This window comes from Hemicordylus capensis, chromosome 3 (genome assembly GCF_027244095.1).
Source record: "Hemicordylus capensis ecotype Gifberg chromosome 3, rHemCap1.1.pri, whole genome shotgun sequence".
NCBI classification, from domain to species: Eukaryota; Metazoa; Chordata; class Lepidosauria; order Squamata; family Cordylidae; genus Hemicordylus; species Hemicordylus capensis.
Window position 1 is genome coordinate 116,033,899 of NC_069659.1, and position 18,370 is coordinate 116,052,268.

The 18,370-nt window shown below is 45.2% G+C and overlaps 1 protein-coding gene across 1 annotated transcript in view; it reads right to left on the minus strand.

Annotated features, from left to right (window-relative positions):
* GRPR (gastrin releasing peptide receptor) overlaps positions 1 to 18,370 on the minus strand; it is a 64,566-nt gene that overhangs the window by 6,487 nt on the left and 39,709 nt on the right. The window contains exon 2 of the mRNA XM_053310013.1: positions 739 to 1,090. Coding sequence (XP_053165988.1) covers positions 739 to 1,090 — 352 coding nt within the window. The remainder of the gene's footprint in view (positions 1 to 738; positions 1,091 to 18,370) is intronic.

Here is an 18,370-nt window from a genome sequence, read left to right on the forward strand (position 1 = left end):
TTAGAGCAAACCAACAGGAACAAAGGCTGTCACTCATGGGAAAAGGTTGTGCCGTCAAGTCGGTGTAGACTCCTGGCGACCACAGAGCCATGTGTTTTTCTTGACAGAATACAGGATGGGTTTACCATTGCCTCCTCCTGCACAGTACAAAATGATGCTTTTCAGCACCTTCCTATATCACCGCTGCACAATATTGGAATTTCCCATATTCTGGGAAACACACCAGCGGGGATTCGAACCAACAGCCTCCTGCTCTGTAGGCGGGTTGCTCCCCTGCTGCACCATTAGGTGGTTCTATATAGGGCAGCAGCGATATAGGGAGATGCTGAAGGGCATCATCTCATATTTCGCAGGAGATGGCAATGGTAAGCCCCTCCTGTATTCTACCAAAGACAACCACAGGGCTCTGTGGTCGCCAGGAGTTGACACCAACTCGACGGCACACTCATGGGACTGGCCCTGAAATATAAATGGATAATCAGTTCCAATGTGAATTTTCCATGTCTCTTTGTTCATTGGGTTATTTGAAAACACTTTTGTTGGCTTGTAATGAAAGGTGACAATTAAGGACTTTTTTAAAAATTTGGAAACATTCCTCACCTTTGTCTTCTACCCTGAAAACAGTAGTAGAAGTGAACTCCATGGAACTGCTCTAAGTTTATGTATGAAACAGAATTCTCAAGTTGTGGCATTCCCAGTGGACATTGTATATATATTTTAAAATAAAATTAGACATACCTGTTTTCTAACATGTACATTTCCTTCCACTGGTAGGTTGTAAGCACTCCGTATCAGATTTTTTGCAATAAAATAATAGTAAACTGAAATAACAGATAGAGGAATGATGTAGAAGATGAGGAAGGAAGCCATTGATTGAATTTTCGGATGCAGTTCATTGGTAAGTGGGTAAGGCGTACAACTAATGAATGTTTTGTTAGAGCCTTTGTCATAGAAAGGGCGCAAGTCTGAAAATACAGCTTCAGGGATAGCAAGCAACATTGATAAAATCCAGATCATGAGAGCTTTCAAACAAATCTTCAGCAGTGCATGGGAAGCCTGGATGTCCATTGGTCTCACTATCGCTTTATACCTAAGGAAAAGAGAAATAATTATGATTATGGATATGATTAAGCATATGGATGAATTTATTAGGACAAAATTACTTTGATTCTTGCCCTCTTTGCAAGAAAAAGGTGTTTAGTCATCAAAGTTGGTTACACTCTTTCCTTCTCTGCCTGCTCTTGTCCCAACACCCCCATGCATGGATCTGAGCCTGTGCCAGAGTTTCAAGATTGTGTTCTTCTGAATGTATGAAACTGCGGTTTTGCAACCCAACCGTGGGTCAGTTTTTGATGCTAATCCTGGATTTGAACCTTCAATTTGTGTGCATTTCGCTGCTGAAACCTCAGGTTTGAAGCTGTCAACATGCTGTCTGAATTCTGCTGCCACTGTAACCTGGGTTTTTGTTCAGTAGCAGCTCCCAAAACCAGAGAGAGGGCAGCTCAGACCAGACCAGAAATGCATCTGCTCTATGCCAACTGCATTTCTCGCTGGCTGCCTCTCCAAGCAGTTACCCGGTCCTCCGCAGTCTCCACACTCCTCCTGCTGTCACCTGGCAACAGGGATGCCACATACGAAATTAAGTCATGTAAAGGGAAAGAAGCACATCAGAAGATGCCCCCATTACAATCTGTGTTATGCCCCCTTCTTTTCAATCGGCAGGAAAAGGATGAGATGACAAGACAGGCACAGCAAGATTGGTCTCCAGTGATGAAGAACTGCAGAAATGTGTGCCCAAATACACAGAGCCCGGTAAAACAAGAAATGGTGCAACCCTGTTGTTTCCCAACAAAAGGCACACATGCCAAAGTAGTGATCCCACATTGCTTTGCAAAATTGCCAGTGTGCTGATCCCCTGAGTAAACCTGTGGAAATTGCACATGTGGAAACCTCCTCTTGTCCCGTGATCTAAAAATTGTGAAAACACATACCCCCACATATCTATCCAGTGGACTGGACTCAGTGGCACACCTAGGTAATTTTGGCGCCTGGACCTGAAGGGCTTCAGAGCCCCCCATGCCCATTTGAGGTCTTGGCGGGGGCGGGGGCAAGTTATTATTATTTTTACTTTCCACCCCAACTGCCACTGTGCAGCAGGGCCGGGGCAGCTGGTGGGGTATGAAGACACTCGAGGGGAGCCAAAGTGGTGTAGGCAAAAGCGGTGACAAGACCTCCTTCCCTGAGCCCACCTGCTGCCCAAATGACAGATTGGGCCATTTTCGACCCATTTCAGGCCTCTGTGTATGTGTGCGTGTGCACAGAGAGCCCCTAAATGGGCCGAAAACAGCCCAATCTATCATTTGGGAGGCAGGTAGGCTCAGGGAAGGAACTCTTGCCGCCGTCCCTCGAGTGCCCACACACCCTGCTGGCCGCTCCAATTTTGTCATGGCTGCTATTAACTCCTGAGCTGAAGCAGACAAGTCAGCCCCAAAGTGAACATTGAAGTCATCCAACACCAGAAGCCGGGGCAATTCCAACACCAACTCCACGGCCAGCTCCATCAGCTCACTTAGGGGCTCCAATGGGCAACAGGGTGCTCAGTACTCCAATAGAATCCCAGTCTATCCCAAATCCTCAAGCCAAGAAACACCCACTCAATATGGTCCAGTTGTCTCATGGGGATTCTGGGAAGAGAGATGTTATTCTGATGGATCACAGCCACTCCACTCCCCATGCCCCCACCTCCTTCCCCTAATCTGCTCCACCACAGAGTACCCAGCAAGAAGAAGCTGAGCCCATACTGGGCCACTAGCCTCCCCCAACCAGGAGTCAGTTATCCAAGCAAAGTTGACTTCCTGGCCCATGATCAAATCATGGATGATTTCAGTCTTATTTTGAACCAGCATTGCAAATGATTAATGTCAGGTTCTGTGAGTGGTTGGAACTACTCACCAAGGTCTGAGAACTCGCAGGACAGCTGGAAGGGGAAACAGCTATTTAATTTCAGATCTCCTTTCCCCTGTAATGGCTTGCTGACCTGCCAACACCAAGTCTTCTGTTCCCCTCTACTACTGTAATGGCGCCCCAGAACCACCGGAAGCGCTCCCTACTCCCTCACCTTTACCAGAGTCATGACACATAGCAGTAATTAGTCAGGCAGTAACAAGACTAAATGGAGTCCCTTCATAATCACAGTAAGGACGTCCTACAGAAAGCTCCCCCCAAGACTGGATATAAATGTCTGACCGCACCCAAAGGCAGTCAAAAATACAAGAGTAACAAACATAGCCTCTACCTCACATCGAAGACTGCCACCAAAGACTGGCCTCCTTTGATGGATGGCTTCGGCAGCCACACCAACAGCTGCACTGGACGGCTTGCTTGTCTCCCTCTTATCAGCAGAAGAGCCAGCCATGCCTCTTACTCATGGCCTCCCTCCAGCAGGTGTTACACATCAGAAGAAAACAGAAGAGCAGAGCAAAAACAGTAGCAACGTTATTGCATCCAGCCAGAGATGTAAAAGGCCAGATGACAAAAAGCCCAGCTTCACCCCCTTCATGCTCCTAATGACTTAAATAGATTCTATTTGACCTTTTCCATAACGGAATTGGAAACTTCTGATAGCACAACTGAACTGAGTATCCAGCCTTCAAATCCTGCTGCAACTCACTCCCATAACATAAAACAATACAAAACATGTATATGTTTAAGATGAAATAAAATGCACACTAGACTGCATGAATCTACTGATCTAATCATGTAGATCAGTACCAGGATGAATATAACTATATAAATCAGTACAAAAATTCTAAGCATTAAAACATGTATGAATGAAACCATCAGTATATCAAAATTTTTGCATATATACAAAGAATATACACGTATGAAATCTAAAACAATGGCCAACAATGCACTATATTTCAACCTAAAACCCAATTAACTTTAGGTCAAATGGGGACCACATTTTCAGTGTATGAATCCAATATAACTCTCTTCATGCTAACCAGTGTGCACATCTATTCTCCTGTTGTGGGCCTGTTCTGTACACTAAAACTTCAGACTCTGTACCTGATTTGATACATATATTTTTAAGATTGCCACTGAAAAAGACTGGGTATAGTCAAAATACGTCTGCCATTAGCACAAGACTGATAAGATGCTGGCAAAATTACGACATGATTCTTCATCTTCTAATTAAAACATGATACTGGGAACATTCATCCATTCTAATTAAAACATGATACTGGGAACATTCATCCATACTTCTCCCATTCCACCGTCAATTTTGAAATGAACTATTGGACTTTCCAGTTGGACACAGATACTATCTCATTGATCATTTTATATTAGTTTTATTTAGACATTTAGATATATTTTTATTGATTCAGATTTATTATATCTTGCATAGTTGGACAGTTTTTTAAACCATACAGTTTTATTACTAGTATATTAAAATACTAGTATTTTTAAGCCCGTTAAAATAACGGGCGCTAGAACCTTTTTTGTTTGTTTGTTTCCTTTTTTCCTTCTCCCTCTCTCTCGCCCTCCTTTCCTTCCTTCCCCCCCCTCTTTCATTCCTTCCTTTTCTCTCCCTCTTCCTCTCTTTCCTTTCCTTCCTTTCTTCTATCTCCCTCTCCTTCTGACCTCCTTCTGCTTGTTGTCTCCCCTTTTTTTTTTTGTTTTTTTTAAAATAAGAGTAATTTTAATAAAATTTAACTTTTATATTCATGTTTTATTTTCCATCAGTTATTTCTTCCCATTGCTAGGTATTGGTGAAGAACTGTGTCAGTCTGCAAATCCTTCTGCAGGGAAAATTGGCAAACAGTTCTTTTAAAATGCTGAAGAAGGTTCCTGTTGGTACTGTAGCGTTCTCACCCACCCCCTTCCTACATCTAGAAATCAATATGAAAGGAAACAAATGTTCCCTCATCTTACACAGTAGTCCAAAATTAAAATATGTGGCTCTGACTTGTATTTACGGAACTTTACTTTTATCTTGTGTGCATCTTGTCATATAAACAGTTTTTGTGGTCTTCTTAAATTCCCTTTCTAATAATACTCCTTGAGAAGGTGAATGATTTTTTTTGTCATGCCTTGAATGAGGGGGCCGAGGGGAAAGGGAAGGAGGGGAGGGGGGCAAAAAGTTTGCGCGGATTCGCTTCTTGGCGCTGGCGGCTGCTTCTCCGTCCTTCTGTCGGGTCAGCTCCTTGCAACGCTGACTGGGAGTAGTAGAGGCTGAAACGGTGGGCGGTCAGGTGGTGGGATGTGGCGACCCCCAGACTGGGCACGGTGATGCCATTTGCCGCCGCCGCTTCAAAAACTCACTGAGGAAAGAGGCACGGACGCAGGAGGAGGAGGACTGCAGAGCCGTCGCTCTGGTGCTGGCTTTGGCGTTCTGCACACACTTGGCAGAACGGCGCGTTCGGCCGGCTGGGCTTTTCACTGGCTGGCTGCCCACCCGGCTTTCCTCCCTCCTCCCTGTCCGCCCACCCCCAGCCCGGGCTTGGCGGCGGTGGCGGCTTCGGGCTGTGCCAGTAACAGCTGCTCTCCCTTGGGGGGGGGGAGTTTGGCTAGTCCTCCCTCCTCCTCCTCCGCTTTGCCACTTGCTCGTCGCTGTGGGCGGCCGGGCGGAAAGTCCCGGCGCCGGCGCCGCCAAGAGTTCTCCCCGGTTGCTTGCTCTCCCTCGAAGACAACATGGCCGCCCGTGTCCCTGCGACCGTATCTTTCTTGGGCGCTCTGAGCATGCACTGCGCACATGCCCAGAACACCCGAGAAAGACATGGGCGCATACCTAACCATTTTATTATAGAGGATTCATATATAATATTTGGATTTTTGAAATGTTCTGATATATTGTTGAACTCAGACAGGTCATTTCCCTCCAGAAATTGATGTGGCTGACATATCAGCCAAAACTGATAAAAAGCACTCCTGGACACTGCCTCAACCTGAGAAACCAGAGAGAGTTTTGGATCCAGAAGCACTCCCAAGCTACATACCTGATCTTTCAGGGGGAATGTAACCCCTTCCTGAACAGGCAGATCTAAACAATTTCTCAGGTCTCAACACCCCACAGCCAGTACCTCTGTCTTATTTGAATTAAACTTCAGTTTGTTATCCCTCATCCATACTTCCTCCATTCAGGCATTTAGGGAGGTTATGCCACTTTCTGATGAATTTGATATGGAGAAATAGATCTAGGTAGTATATAGGAAGCTGCCATATATTGAGGCGAGTCTCACGCTCAATGAGACTCACCGGGAAGGGGTTTTCGGGGAGAGTGGGCTTAGCCCGTTCTCCCCGCAGACGAGCAGAAAAGCAGCTCTGGGCGGCCGGATCAGCCATCCACACAACTGCCAGCTCTGTCACGGAGCTGGCGGGGGCTGCGGGGATTGGGAGCCACGTGGACCCCGGAAGTTCCAGGATGCCCCGCCTGAGCATGTGGGGCATCCTGGAGAGACCCCCAGGGCTGGGAGGCTTGTTTCAGCCTCTCAGCAGGGGTCTCCTTGTGTGTTGCCATGGCACGGAGCCGCACCATGGCAACACACAATCAAGAAGACGGGGTTAGCAGAGTGCTTACTCTGCTAACCTCGTCTAAGAGGAGGGGGAATTAGGAGGGTTTGCTGCCAGGAGCCACACGGCTCCAGTGGCAGCAGACGACCGAGTTAAAGCGGGCTAGGCTACCTTAGCCTGCTTTTGCTTGATCGTGAGGACCCCCTCATTGAGTCAGACCATTGGTCCATTTAGCTTAGTATTGTGTACACAATCTGGCAGCGGCTTCTCCAATACTGCAGGCAGGAGTCTCTCTCAACCCTATCTTGGAGATGCCAAAGAGGGAACTTGGAACCTCATTTGCTCTTCCCTGAGCGGCTCCATCTCCTAAGGGGAACATCTTACAGTGCTCCCACATTTAGTCTCCTATTCATATGCAACCAGGACAGACACTGCTTAGCAAAGGGGACAAGCCATTCTTGCTGCAACAAGACCAGCTCTCCTCATAAGCATATTAATAGCATATTGATAGCAGGGATGTGCAAACAGGTTCGAATCTGAACCTGTTCAAAGCTGAACAGGTTCGGTTCAATGGTTCAAGGTTGAGCCGTACCCCCTCAGTTCAGAACCTCCAGCCATTTTCGGGGGAGGTGTCATGATTTTTTTTTACTTACCCCCCTCCATGGGGCTTCTCTGAGGCCTAGGGGGTGGGGGGGTCTGTGAAGGTTTCCCATCCCCCACCAGCCTTCCTTATGTCATGACCCAGGCCACACGGGGCCCGTTGCTCATGTCTGGCAACCTCCAAAATGGCTGCTGCAGTGGGGGAAAGATCCATCCAATCCTGCCTGCCTCAGGTGACCCAGATGGTCAATGGTATCAAAACCCACCAAGAGATCCAAAAGGATCAGCAGAGTCATACTCCTTCTGTCAGTACCTAATTGGAGATCATCCATCAGGCCAACCAAAACATTTTCAACCTCTTAGTCCACTTGAAAGCCAGTTTGAAATGGGTCTAGATAATCTGCATCACCCAAAACTCCCTGGAGCTGAGAGGCCACCACCCGCTCACCTTGCATCAACCATTGTTGGGCATCATCTTGCCCAACCATGGAAGATTAGAAATGAGTTTATAATTAGCCAACTCCAAGGGATCCAATGCAGATTTCTTCAAATAAGGTCTAATAATAGAGGGCGTCCTGCCCTCCCTCAGAGAAGCAGCAATTGCCAGTATTTATTTATATATTAGATTTATATACCATCCTTCCAAAATGGCTCAGGGTGGTTCACAACATGATAAAAACAATTAAAACAAATTAAAAATTAAAATCAAACTATTAAAACACAATAAAACCAATAAAACAGCTAAAAGCCCTTAAAATCAGGGCAACAATTTAAAACCATTTAAAACAGTTAATCATTTAAAACCCTGGAAGGCCAGGCCAAACAGTTAAGTTTTAAGGGCTCTCCTGAAGGACGGCAATGATCTCAAATTACGAATTTCTGCCGGGAGTGCATTCCACAGCCCAGGAGCAGCTAAAGAGAAGGCCCACCTCTGCGTCACCACCAGACGAACTGGTGGCAACTGGAGACAGACCTCCTCAGATGATCTTAACGTGCAGTGGAGATCATGTAAAAGAAGGGGCTCTCTTAGATAACTCGGACCAACATCAAGTAGACCAACACCTCTATTACTACTACTATTACTAATATGAATATTTATATACCGCTCTTCAACCAAAGTTCTCAAAGCAGTTCACATAGAAAAACACATAAATAAGATAGTCTCCTGTCCCCAAAGGGCTCGCAATCTAAAAATCTTTTATACCGCCCTGAGCCTTTTGGAAGGGCGGTATAAAAGTTTTATTATTAATAATAATAGAAACCTAAGGCAACTACCAGTAACAGTTACTGGAGCCACTCTAATAGGCAGGATGGCTGCTTGCATTCCTCTTGTTTTTGGAGTCAATTCTTTGTCCTCACAGTGTACACATAAGATGCAATTTGACAATATACTGAAAAGGTGACATTCTCCTAGTTGTTAACCAATGATATTTAGTGGCTGGAAATGTAATTTTCAAGCAACGGCATTTTCAAGCAATGCCAACTCAAGCAGGCTGTTATTTTATAATCAAATGTGCAATAACTGTTTGAAAAGGGCATCACTATACATGTTAAAGTGACTAATTTTTGTCAAAATTATCTGAGACATTGAAGTACATTAGTGTGAATAGATCCAAATAAACAGTGTGAATAGATCCAAATAAACAGCTGGGTATTCTCAAACCACAGAATACAGTGTGTGTTTTCAAGTCAGGTTAATTTCAGTGGGAGAGTTCATTAACACATGCTTACACTTCTGACATTCAAATCAAGGAGATTTAAAGTGTTTAATGTTGGCCTAATTATGCCCACAATTTTACTTAGCCTAGAATTTTCATTGTTAATCCACAGCTTCTTTCACCCCACACCCCCACCCCCACCAAGCTTATCTTTACTTCCCTGGTTGTGTCATAAAACCATGGGCCAACGTGTTGTGCAATTCAACTTTGAGGCTGTTGCACATGTGAATGGCAGCCCTGGTGATGTTCTGGAGATGAGAAGTTGCACATCAACTGGAAACAATGCACAGGCATGTACACAGTGCTTCTTCCAGTGGCTATTTCCAATGGCCAACATGATGGTCAGTTCTAATATTTCTGTTAGAACTTACAGCAGCCACACTGTAGAGAACTGGTGGTAGTGCTACTGCAAAAAGGGTGGTAGTGCCAAGGCCTCCGGACCGGTTCAAACAACCCTTAACCCTCCCGTCACATTTCCCACCCCGGTGCGCCATTTTAAACGTGTCTGTCAGGGCAGCAGCACACCTCCCTGTTGTCCTGCGTCCTCTTTGGCCAGAAGTAACATGAAGTATCTGGTACGCATCTGCATGCCGGGCGCTCGCACACACTTTGGGACCATGAGCACGACGTGCATATGCACATGCCTGGTGTGCACACAAGCGCTGGGTACTTCCTGTTACTTCCGGCCAAAGAGGACACAGGGTGGCAGGGAGGTATGCTGCCGCCCTGATGGACACTTTAAAAATGGAGTGTCAGCAGGGGAAATGCAGTGGGAAGAGTAAGGGCACCCTTCCCTGCCCTTAAAGGTATGCCCTCCGCCTTTGAGACACCCCTGCCAGTTCTGTGCACATCCCTATTCACTTGTTCAGCAGCCTGGGCAGGTCAGAAATGCTGGTGTTGTATTGTGCATTATGTTGGCTACTGTTTCATTCTTCAGAGGTATTTTGCTGTGTGTGAGCAAGAGCAGAGTCTGTTATGGCGGTATCCAGCAATTTTTGTGGATAATTATGTGGTCAGACTGGATCACTTTCAGTTTGTGACTCCTGAGGATGTGGACAAGCTGCTTTACACTGTGTGTCCTACCACCTGCTCTCTTGACCCTTTCCCAACTTGGCTTATTTGATCTAACAATTAGATTGTCAAAGAACATCACAAATGCTTCTCTGAGGGAAGTTCTTGTATCATTATACAATAGTTGAAAAACCCTACATTGGACTCCCTCAAGAGTTAGGCAACTACAGGCCCATCTCTAAACTCCCATGGTTGGGCAAGGTGATTGAGAGAGTGATGGCCTCTCAGGTCCAGACAGTCCTTGAGGGAACTGATTATCTAGATCAATTTCAAACAGGCTTTTGGGTGAGCTATAGAGTGGAGACTTGGTTGGCCTGATGGATGATCTCCAATTAGGTAATGACAGAGAGAGTATGACTTTGCTGAACCTTTTGGATCTCTCAGTGGCTTTCGGTACCATTCACCATGCTATCCCTCTGGGTCACCTGAGGGAGGTAAGATTAGGTGGCACTGTTCTACAGTGGTAGAATCTCTCAGGTAGATTCCAAATGGTGTCACTTGGAGACTGTTGCTATGCGAAACAAAAGCTAGAGTATGGAGTTCATCAAGGCTCCATACTGTCTCCAATGCTCTTTAACATCTACATGAAACTGCTCGGAGAGATCATCAGGAAATATGGTGCAGGGTGTTATCAATATGCTGATGACATCCAAACCCTATCAAATTCATCAGGAAGTGTCATAACTTCCATAAATGCCTGCCTGGAGGATGTAATGCCTACCTAGAGGAGGAGGGCAGGAGGAGAGATAACAAACTATTGAATCCAAATAAGATAGTAGTGCTGATTGTGGGAGGTTAAGACCAAAGAGATGGTTTAGATCTGCCTGTTCTGGATGCGGTTACACTCCCCCTGAAAGATAGTTATGTAGCTTTGGAGCAGTGCTCTATCTAAGGTGTGCACAAGTGTGCATGCTCACAAGTTTTTTGATGTCCACTCAGTTAATTTTAGATCCCACTCAGGTTGAATCAAGCCCCACTCTGAATGCATTTCCGTGCGCACACAGTGCCTTGATACTACTGCCTAGAACAATATCAGATGAGAAAAAATAGAGAGAACACTGTTTGGGAGTGCTCTTAGATCCAAAACTCTCTCTGGTTTCTCAGGTTGAAGCAGTGACCAAGAGCATTTTTTATCATCTTCAGCTTATTAGTTGGTTATGCCCATTTCTGGAGGTAAATTGCCTTAAAACAGTAGTACATAAGAACATAAGAACAGCCCTGCTGCATCAGCTCCAAGGCCCATCTAGTCCAGCATCTTGTTTCGCACAGTGGCCCACCAGATGCCGCTGGAAGCCACAGGCAGGAGTTGAGGGCATGCCCTCTCTCCTGCTGTTACTCCACTGCAACTGGTACTCAGACGTAATTTCATGGGATGACCCCTGGTTCTAGTGTTATGTGAGAGGGAGAAGAATTTCTCTCTATCCACTTTCTCCACACCATGCATGGTTTTATAGACCTCTGTCATGTCTCCCCGCAGCCATCTTTTTTCTAAACAAAAAAGCCCCAGGTGTTGTAGTCTAGCCTCATAAGAAAGGTGCTCTAGGCCCCTGAGCATCTTGGTTGCCCTCTTCTGCACCTTTTCCAGTTCTACAATGTCCTTCTTAAGATATAGTGACCAGAACTGTACGCAGTATTCCAAATGTGGCTGCACCATAGGTCTGTACAAGTTCACTATGATACTAGCTAACTAATACTAATACTACACTGTCCTTTTTTTAGATGTGGAGACCAGAATTGTACGCAGTACTCCAAGTGTAGTCGCACCATAGTTTTGTATAAGGGCATTATAATATTAGCCGTTTTATTTCCAATCCCCTTCCTAATGATCCTTAGCATGGAATTGGCCTTTTTCACAGCTGCCAAATATTGAGTCGACACTTTCAATGAGCTGTCCACCACGACCCCAAGATCCCTCTCCTGGTCAGTCATCGACAGCTCAGATCCCATAAGCGTATACTTGAAGTTGGGGTTTTTCGTACCAGTGTGCATCACCTTACACTTGCCAATGCCAACATTGAACAACCAACATATGCTGCTGACCTCCAGGGTTGAATACTGTAATGCATTCTACATGGGGCTGCCTTTGTACATTGTTCTGAAACATCAGCTGGTACAGACAGCCAGATTGTTCTCTGGGACAACTCGAAGAGACCATATAACACAGATTCTGAAAGAATTGCACTAGTTGCCGATTATGTTTCCGAGCAAAATACAAAGTGCTGCTCATTACCTATAAAGCCCTGAATGGCTTCAGTCCAGGGCACTCAAAAGTGCCTTCTTTGTCATGAAACCTGTCACCTATTATGATCATCTGCAGCAGTCCCATTACAGTTGCCACCGGCTCATCTGGTGGCAACTAAGCGCCAGGCCTTCTTTGTGGCTGCCCCAGTGCTTTGGAATGCATTCCCTGTCAACATAAGAGCTTAACAAAAATGCATAAGAACAGCCCTGCTGGATCAGGCCCAAAGTCTATCTAGTCCAGCATCCTGTCTCACACAGTGGCCCACCAGATGCCTCTGGGAAGACCACAGACAAGAGGTGAGGGCATGGCCTCTCTCCTGCTGTTGCTCCCCTGCAACTGGTATTCAGACGCATCTTGCCTGTGTAGCCACCAGACTAGTGGCCTTTGATAGACCTCTCCTTCATGAATTTGTCTAAGCACCTTTTAAAGCCATCCAAGCAGTGGCCATCATCACATCCCGAGGCATAGAATTCCATAGATTAATTATGTGCTGTGTGAAAAAGTACTTTTTTGTCGGTCCTAAATTTCCTGACCTTCAGTTTCATGGGATGGCCCATAGTTCTAGTGTTGTGAGAGAGGGAGAAAAATTTCACTCTGTCCACTCCCTCTGATTGATTGATTAAGTGCTGTCAAGCCGTTATTGACTCTTAGAGACCACATAGATTCTTTCCAGAATGATCTGTCTTCAACTTGGCCTTTAAGGTCTCTCAGTGGCGCATTGATTGCTGTGGTAATCAAGTCCATTCACCTTGCTGTTGGTCATCCTCTTCTCTTTCCTTCCACTTTCCCCAATATTATGGACTTCTCAAGGGAGCTGGGTCTTTGCATAACATGTCCAAAGTATGATAGTTTGAGTCTGGTCATTTGTGCCTAGAGTGAAAATTCTGGATTGATTTGTTCTATGATCCATTTGTTTGTTTTCCTGGCTGTCCATGGTATCCTCAAAAGTCTTCTCCAGCACCCAAGTTCAAAAGCATCAGTACTTTTTCTATCTTGTTTCTTCAAAGTCCAGCTTTTGCATCCATAGAGTGTCAAGGGAAAAAGCGTTGTCCAAACGATTCTAATCTTTGTTAGACATGTCATGGCGTCTAAATATCCTTTCCAAGGCTTTCATTGCAACCCTACCAAGTGCTAGTCTGAGGCATATTTCTTAACTGCTGGATCCTTTATTGTTGATGGTCAATCCTAAAAGGCATAAGCTATTCACCACTTTAATGTCTTCATTATCAATTCTGAGGCTGGTTTCTGTACCCGTTGTCATTAGTTTAGTCTTCTTGACATTTAGTCGCAGTCTCATTTTTTCACTGTGCTCCTTGACTTTCATTACTACAGACCATCCTCATTCTCAGCTATCAGAGAAGTGTCATCAGCGTAGCACAGATTATTGATGTTTCTTCCTCCAACTTTAAAACCACGCTTATCTTCTTCCAATCCAGCTTTTCTCAGTATATGTTCAGCATATAAATTGAATAAAGAAGGAGAAAGTATACAGCCTTGTCTTACTCCTTTGCCAAGCTGGAACCAATCTGTTTCACCATGTTCCATCTGGACTGTGGCTTCCTATCCTGTGTATAGGTTTCTCATGAGAACAATGAGATGTTCTGGGATGCCTGTTGTCCTAAGGATATTCCACAACTTGACATGGTCAATGCAATTTAAGATTTTTCTGTAGTCAATAAAGCACATACGATTATTACTATTATGCTCTACTATATGCATAATTTTATACACCTCGATCATGTCTCCCCGTTGTTGCCTCTTTTCCAAACTAAAGAGCCCCAGATGCTGTAGCCTTGCCTCATAAGGAAGGTGCTCCAGACCCCTGATCATCTTGGTTGCGCTCTTCTGCACCTTTTCCAGTTCTACAAAATCCTTAAGATATGGTGACCAGAACAGTACGCAATACTCTAAATGTGGCTGCACCATAGGTCTGTACAAGTTCACTATAATGCTAGCATTTTTATTTTCAATCCCCTTCCGAATAGTCCCTAGCTTGGATTTGTCTTTTTCACAGCTGCCGCACACCAAGTTGACACTTCCAATGAGCTGCTGACCATGAACCCAAGATCTCTCTCCTGGTCAGTCACTGACAGTTCAGATCCCAAGAGTGTATACGTGGGGTTGGGTTTTTTTTAACTCAATATGCATCACTTTACAGTTTCTTACATTGAACCACATTTACCAGTTTGGAGAGATCCTTTTGGAGCTCATTACAATCTGTTGCAGATTTCACTACCTTAAATAGTTTAGTGTCATCTGAAGATATGGCCACCTCGCTGCTTACCCCAACTTCTAGATCATTTATGAAGTTAAAGAGCACTGGTCCCAGTACAGAACCCTGGGGGAACCCGCTTCTCTATCTCTGATTGCTTTTAAAAAGATCCTTAAGACACACCGGTTCTCTCAGGCTTTTAATTAAAATTAAATTTTTATCCTGTAAAATTATTCTAATTGTTCCACTCTGAATTGTTTTCATTCTGTGAAAATCTTTTGTTTGTTTTATCTTCTTTTGTAATTTGTATTGTGTACATTGCCTAGAGATGTATATATCAGGCAGTATATGAATATAACAAATAATGTCTGCACAAAAACAACTGTGGATCTGTGCTCGCTCTGTCTCTGTGACATTTATTGATTTAGAAAGATAAATATTGTTCTCATGATACAACACATCCAGCTGCCCTCATTCACCTGCTTCCACTCAGTTGCCAATTGTACTGTACTGATTTCCACCATTCCCCCAACTGAACCACTGAGAAGGAAATACGAAGCATCAAAAAGCAACAGGTTATCTGTAAGGTATAATACAAGCAGGGGAAATTCTTTAAAGCTGACACACAGCTGTTGATTCAGTAGTAAACCCCACTGAGTTTCTTTAGATTTTACTCCTTAGAAAATATGCTTAGCTTCCAGCAGGGCAGCCCATCCTATGATCTGGGTATAGTGACTATGCTGCAGTTACATAGGCATAATCTCCTATGCCCTGTCAGCTGGAAATTCACACACACAAGAATAGTATTGGGAAAATCAAAAGCAACTACCACGGCATTCACGGCAGCTCTGTGGCTGTTCACCAATCATTATTATTTATTTATTTATTTATTTATTTATTTTTTATTTGATTTATATACCGCCCTTCCAAAAATGGCTCAGGGCGGTTTACAATTAAAACAAACTTGTAAAACAATGAAAAACTAAAACAAATTAAAAACAATAATACAACAATTAACAATTTTAAAACATTTTAAAACAAGAATTAAACATTGTCCCCAGACCCCAGCTCAAGAAGACACGTAGACTTTATATGGATGAAAAGGGCCACAACTTTATTAACTATTACACAGGCATGGCAGACTGGAACACCAGGTGATTAATCACCCTTAGAGAACAGTGCGGGCCAATAGAAGCAGGTCAGAACTCTGAAGTCCTACCCATCACCCTACTGGGCGACACACCCTGGCTCGGGAATGGGCAGGTACGCCCCACTCAATTCCTTCAAAGCCAACCCCCCCTTCTGTAAGAGAGGATCTGGATATTTCTAGGCATTCGTCCACCCCGGACCGCGCAGCCCAAAGGTTGGAGAAGTCCTGAAGCAGGTTTCATGGCAATCATTTTCCCCATGCCGCACAGGCCACAAAGGAGCGATTAACCAATCACCCTTTTACATATCCAAGGGTGCCCACAGATATTCTAACCCTCAAATTACCACGCCGCCCGCACTGTTACTGCCATTGTGGCCAACCTAACTCTAACTATGCACCCAGAACACAGAACGGAGTAGGCAAAAAAAAACCCCAACAGTGGCCAATGCGTTGGGAGCAAAAAATCCCTACTCGGCCCCTTCAGGTGACCAGTCACTAGACCCACTCTGTACCGGGGAGGGAGGGAGGGAGGAAAGAGCTCCTTCTCCTGTGACTGCCTGGCCCCAACTGAAAAGAGAATGGGGCGGGGATCGGCCGATCCTGGCTGAAACCCCGCCCCTTGACCAAAAGGGCCAATCGGAACCCTTCTTGGGCCTCGTGCAGAGAAGGCTGGGACAAACTCCCTCCCCTCTGCACAAGGCCAAGGGGGGGGGAGTTAAGTAATTAAAACCCCTAAATCAAGTTAAAATTTAAAATTTAAAAACCCTGAAAATCCAGGCCAAAAAAATACGTTTTAAGGGCCCTCCTGAAGGCCAACAGGGAACTCAAATTACGGATTTCCGCAGGGAGCGCATTCCACAGCTCCAGAGCAGCCACAGAGAAGGCCTGCCTCCGAGCCGCCACCAGACGAGCCGGTGGCAACTGGAGACGAACCTCCTCAGATGACCTTAATGTGCAGTGGGGATCGCGCAGAAGAAGGCTCTCTCTAAGGTAACTTGGACCTAAGCCGTTCAGGGCAGGTAATCACCAACACTTTGTATTTTGCCTGGAAACATATCGGCAGCCAGTGTAACTGTTTCAAAACAGGCGTAATATGGTCTCTCCGGGTTACCCCAGAGACCAATCTAGTTTCCGAACTACGTTCAAAGGCAGCCCCATGTAGAGCGCATTACAATAGTCAAGCCGGGAGGTTACCAGCTGGTGCACCACTGTTTCAAGGTCATCCTCCTCAAGGAATGGACCCAGCTGTCGAATCAGCCGAAGCTGACAGAAATCATGAGGTCACTCACCACTGACACCCTGCATTACAGAAGGCACCAAAACACTGAAGGTCTCCATGACAGCACTCTGCACAAAAGGTTTATGCTAATATGCAATTGTTCACATTCTGTGCATTGCAAAATAAAAAATAAAAAAATCCCAACCCAGTGCAATGGAAATTAAAGGTTTGTGCAGTTGGGCCTATGGAGTTTAATCAGGAAGTAGGTTGTTTCTTTAAAAGAACAGAGGAAAAAAGGAAAGGGGGAGGGGGAGAACTAAAGATGCCTCCTGTTTGCTTTCAGTCTTCATTACTTTATACTTTTTGCTTTTGACAAAGTTTTGACAAAGCTTTTGACAAAGTTCCTCATCAAAGACTCCTGAGGAAACAGCTGTCATGGGATAAAGGGACAAGTACATGTGTGGATTGCTAACTGGTTGAAAGACAGGAAACAGAGGGTAGGGATAAATGGAGAGTTTTCACAATGGAGGGAAGTAAGAAGTGGGGTCCCCCAGGGATCTGTACTGGGACTGGTGCTTTTTAATTTATTCATAAATGATCTAGAAGCAGGGCTAAGCAGCGAGGTGGCCAAATTTGCAGATGATACCCAACTCTTCCGGGTAGTGAAATCCAAAACGGATTGTGAGCAGCTCCAAAAGGATCTCTCCAAACTGTGGGAGTGGGCGACAAAATGGCAAATGCGGTTCAATGTTAGCAAGTGTAAAGTGATGCACATTGGGACGAAAAAACCCAACTTCAAGTATATGCTGATGGGATCTGAGCTGTCGCTGACGGACCAGGAGAGGGATCTTGGGGTTGTGGTGGACAGCTCGTTGAAAGTATCGACTCTATGTGTGGCAGCTGTGAAAAAGGCAAATTCCATGCTAGGGATCATTAGAAAGGGGATTGAAAATAAAACAGCTAACATTATAATGGCCTTATACCTTTAACTATGGTGCGACCACACTTGGAGTACTGCGTACAATTCTGGTCACCACATCTTAAAAAGGATATTGTTGAACTGGAGAAGGTACAGAAGAGGGCAAGCAAGATGATCAGGGGCCTAGAGCACCTTTCTTATGAGGCAAGACTACAACACCTAGGGCTTTTCAGTTTAGAAAAAGGACGACTGCGAGGAGACATGATAAAGGTCTATAAAATCATGCATGGTGTGGAGAAAGTGGGGAGAGAGAGATTCTTTTCCCTCTCACACAACACTAGAACCAAGGGTCACTCCATGAAATTGATTGCCAGGAGGTCTAGGACCAACAAACGGAAGTACTTTTTCACACAACGCGTGATCCACTTGTGGAACTCTCTGCCACAGGATGTGGTGACAGCCAAAAACCTGGATGGCTTTAAGAGGGGTTTGGATGACTTCATGGAGGAGAGGTCTATCAATGGCTACTAGTCAGAGGGAAGTGGGCCACCTCCAGCCTCAAGGGCAGGGTGCCTCTGAGTACCAGTTGCAGGGGAGTAACAGCAGGAGAGAGGGCATGCCCTCAACTCCTGTCTGTGGCTTCCAGCGGCATCTGGTGGGCTACTGTGCGAAACAGGATGCTGGACTAGATGGGCCTTGGGCCTGATCCAGCAGGGCTGTTCTTAT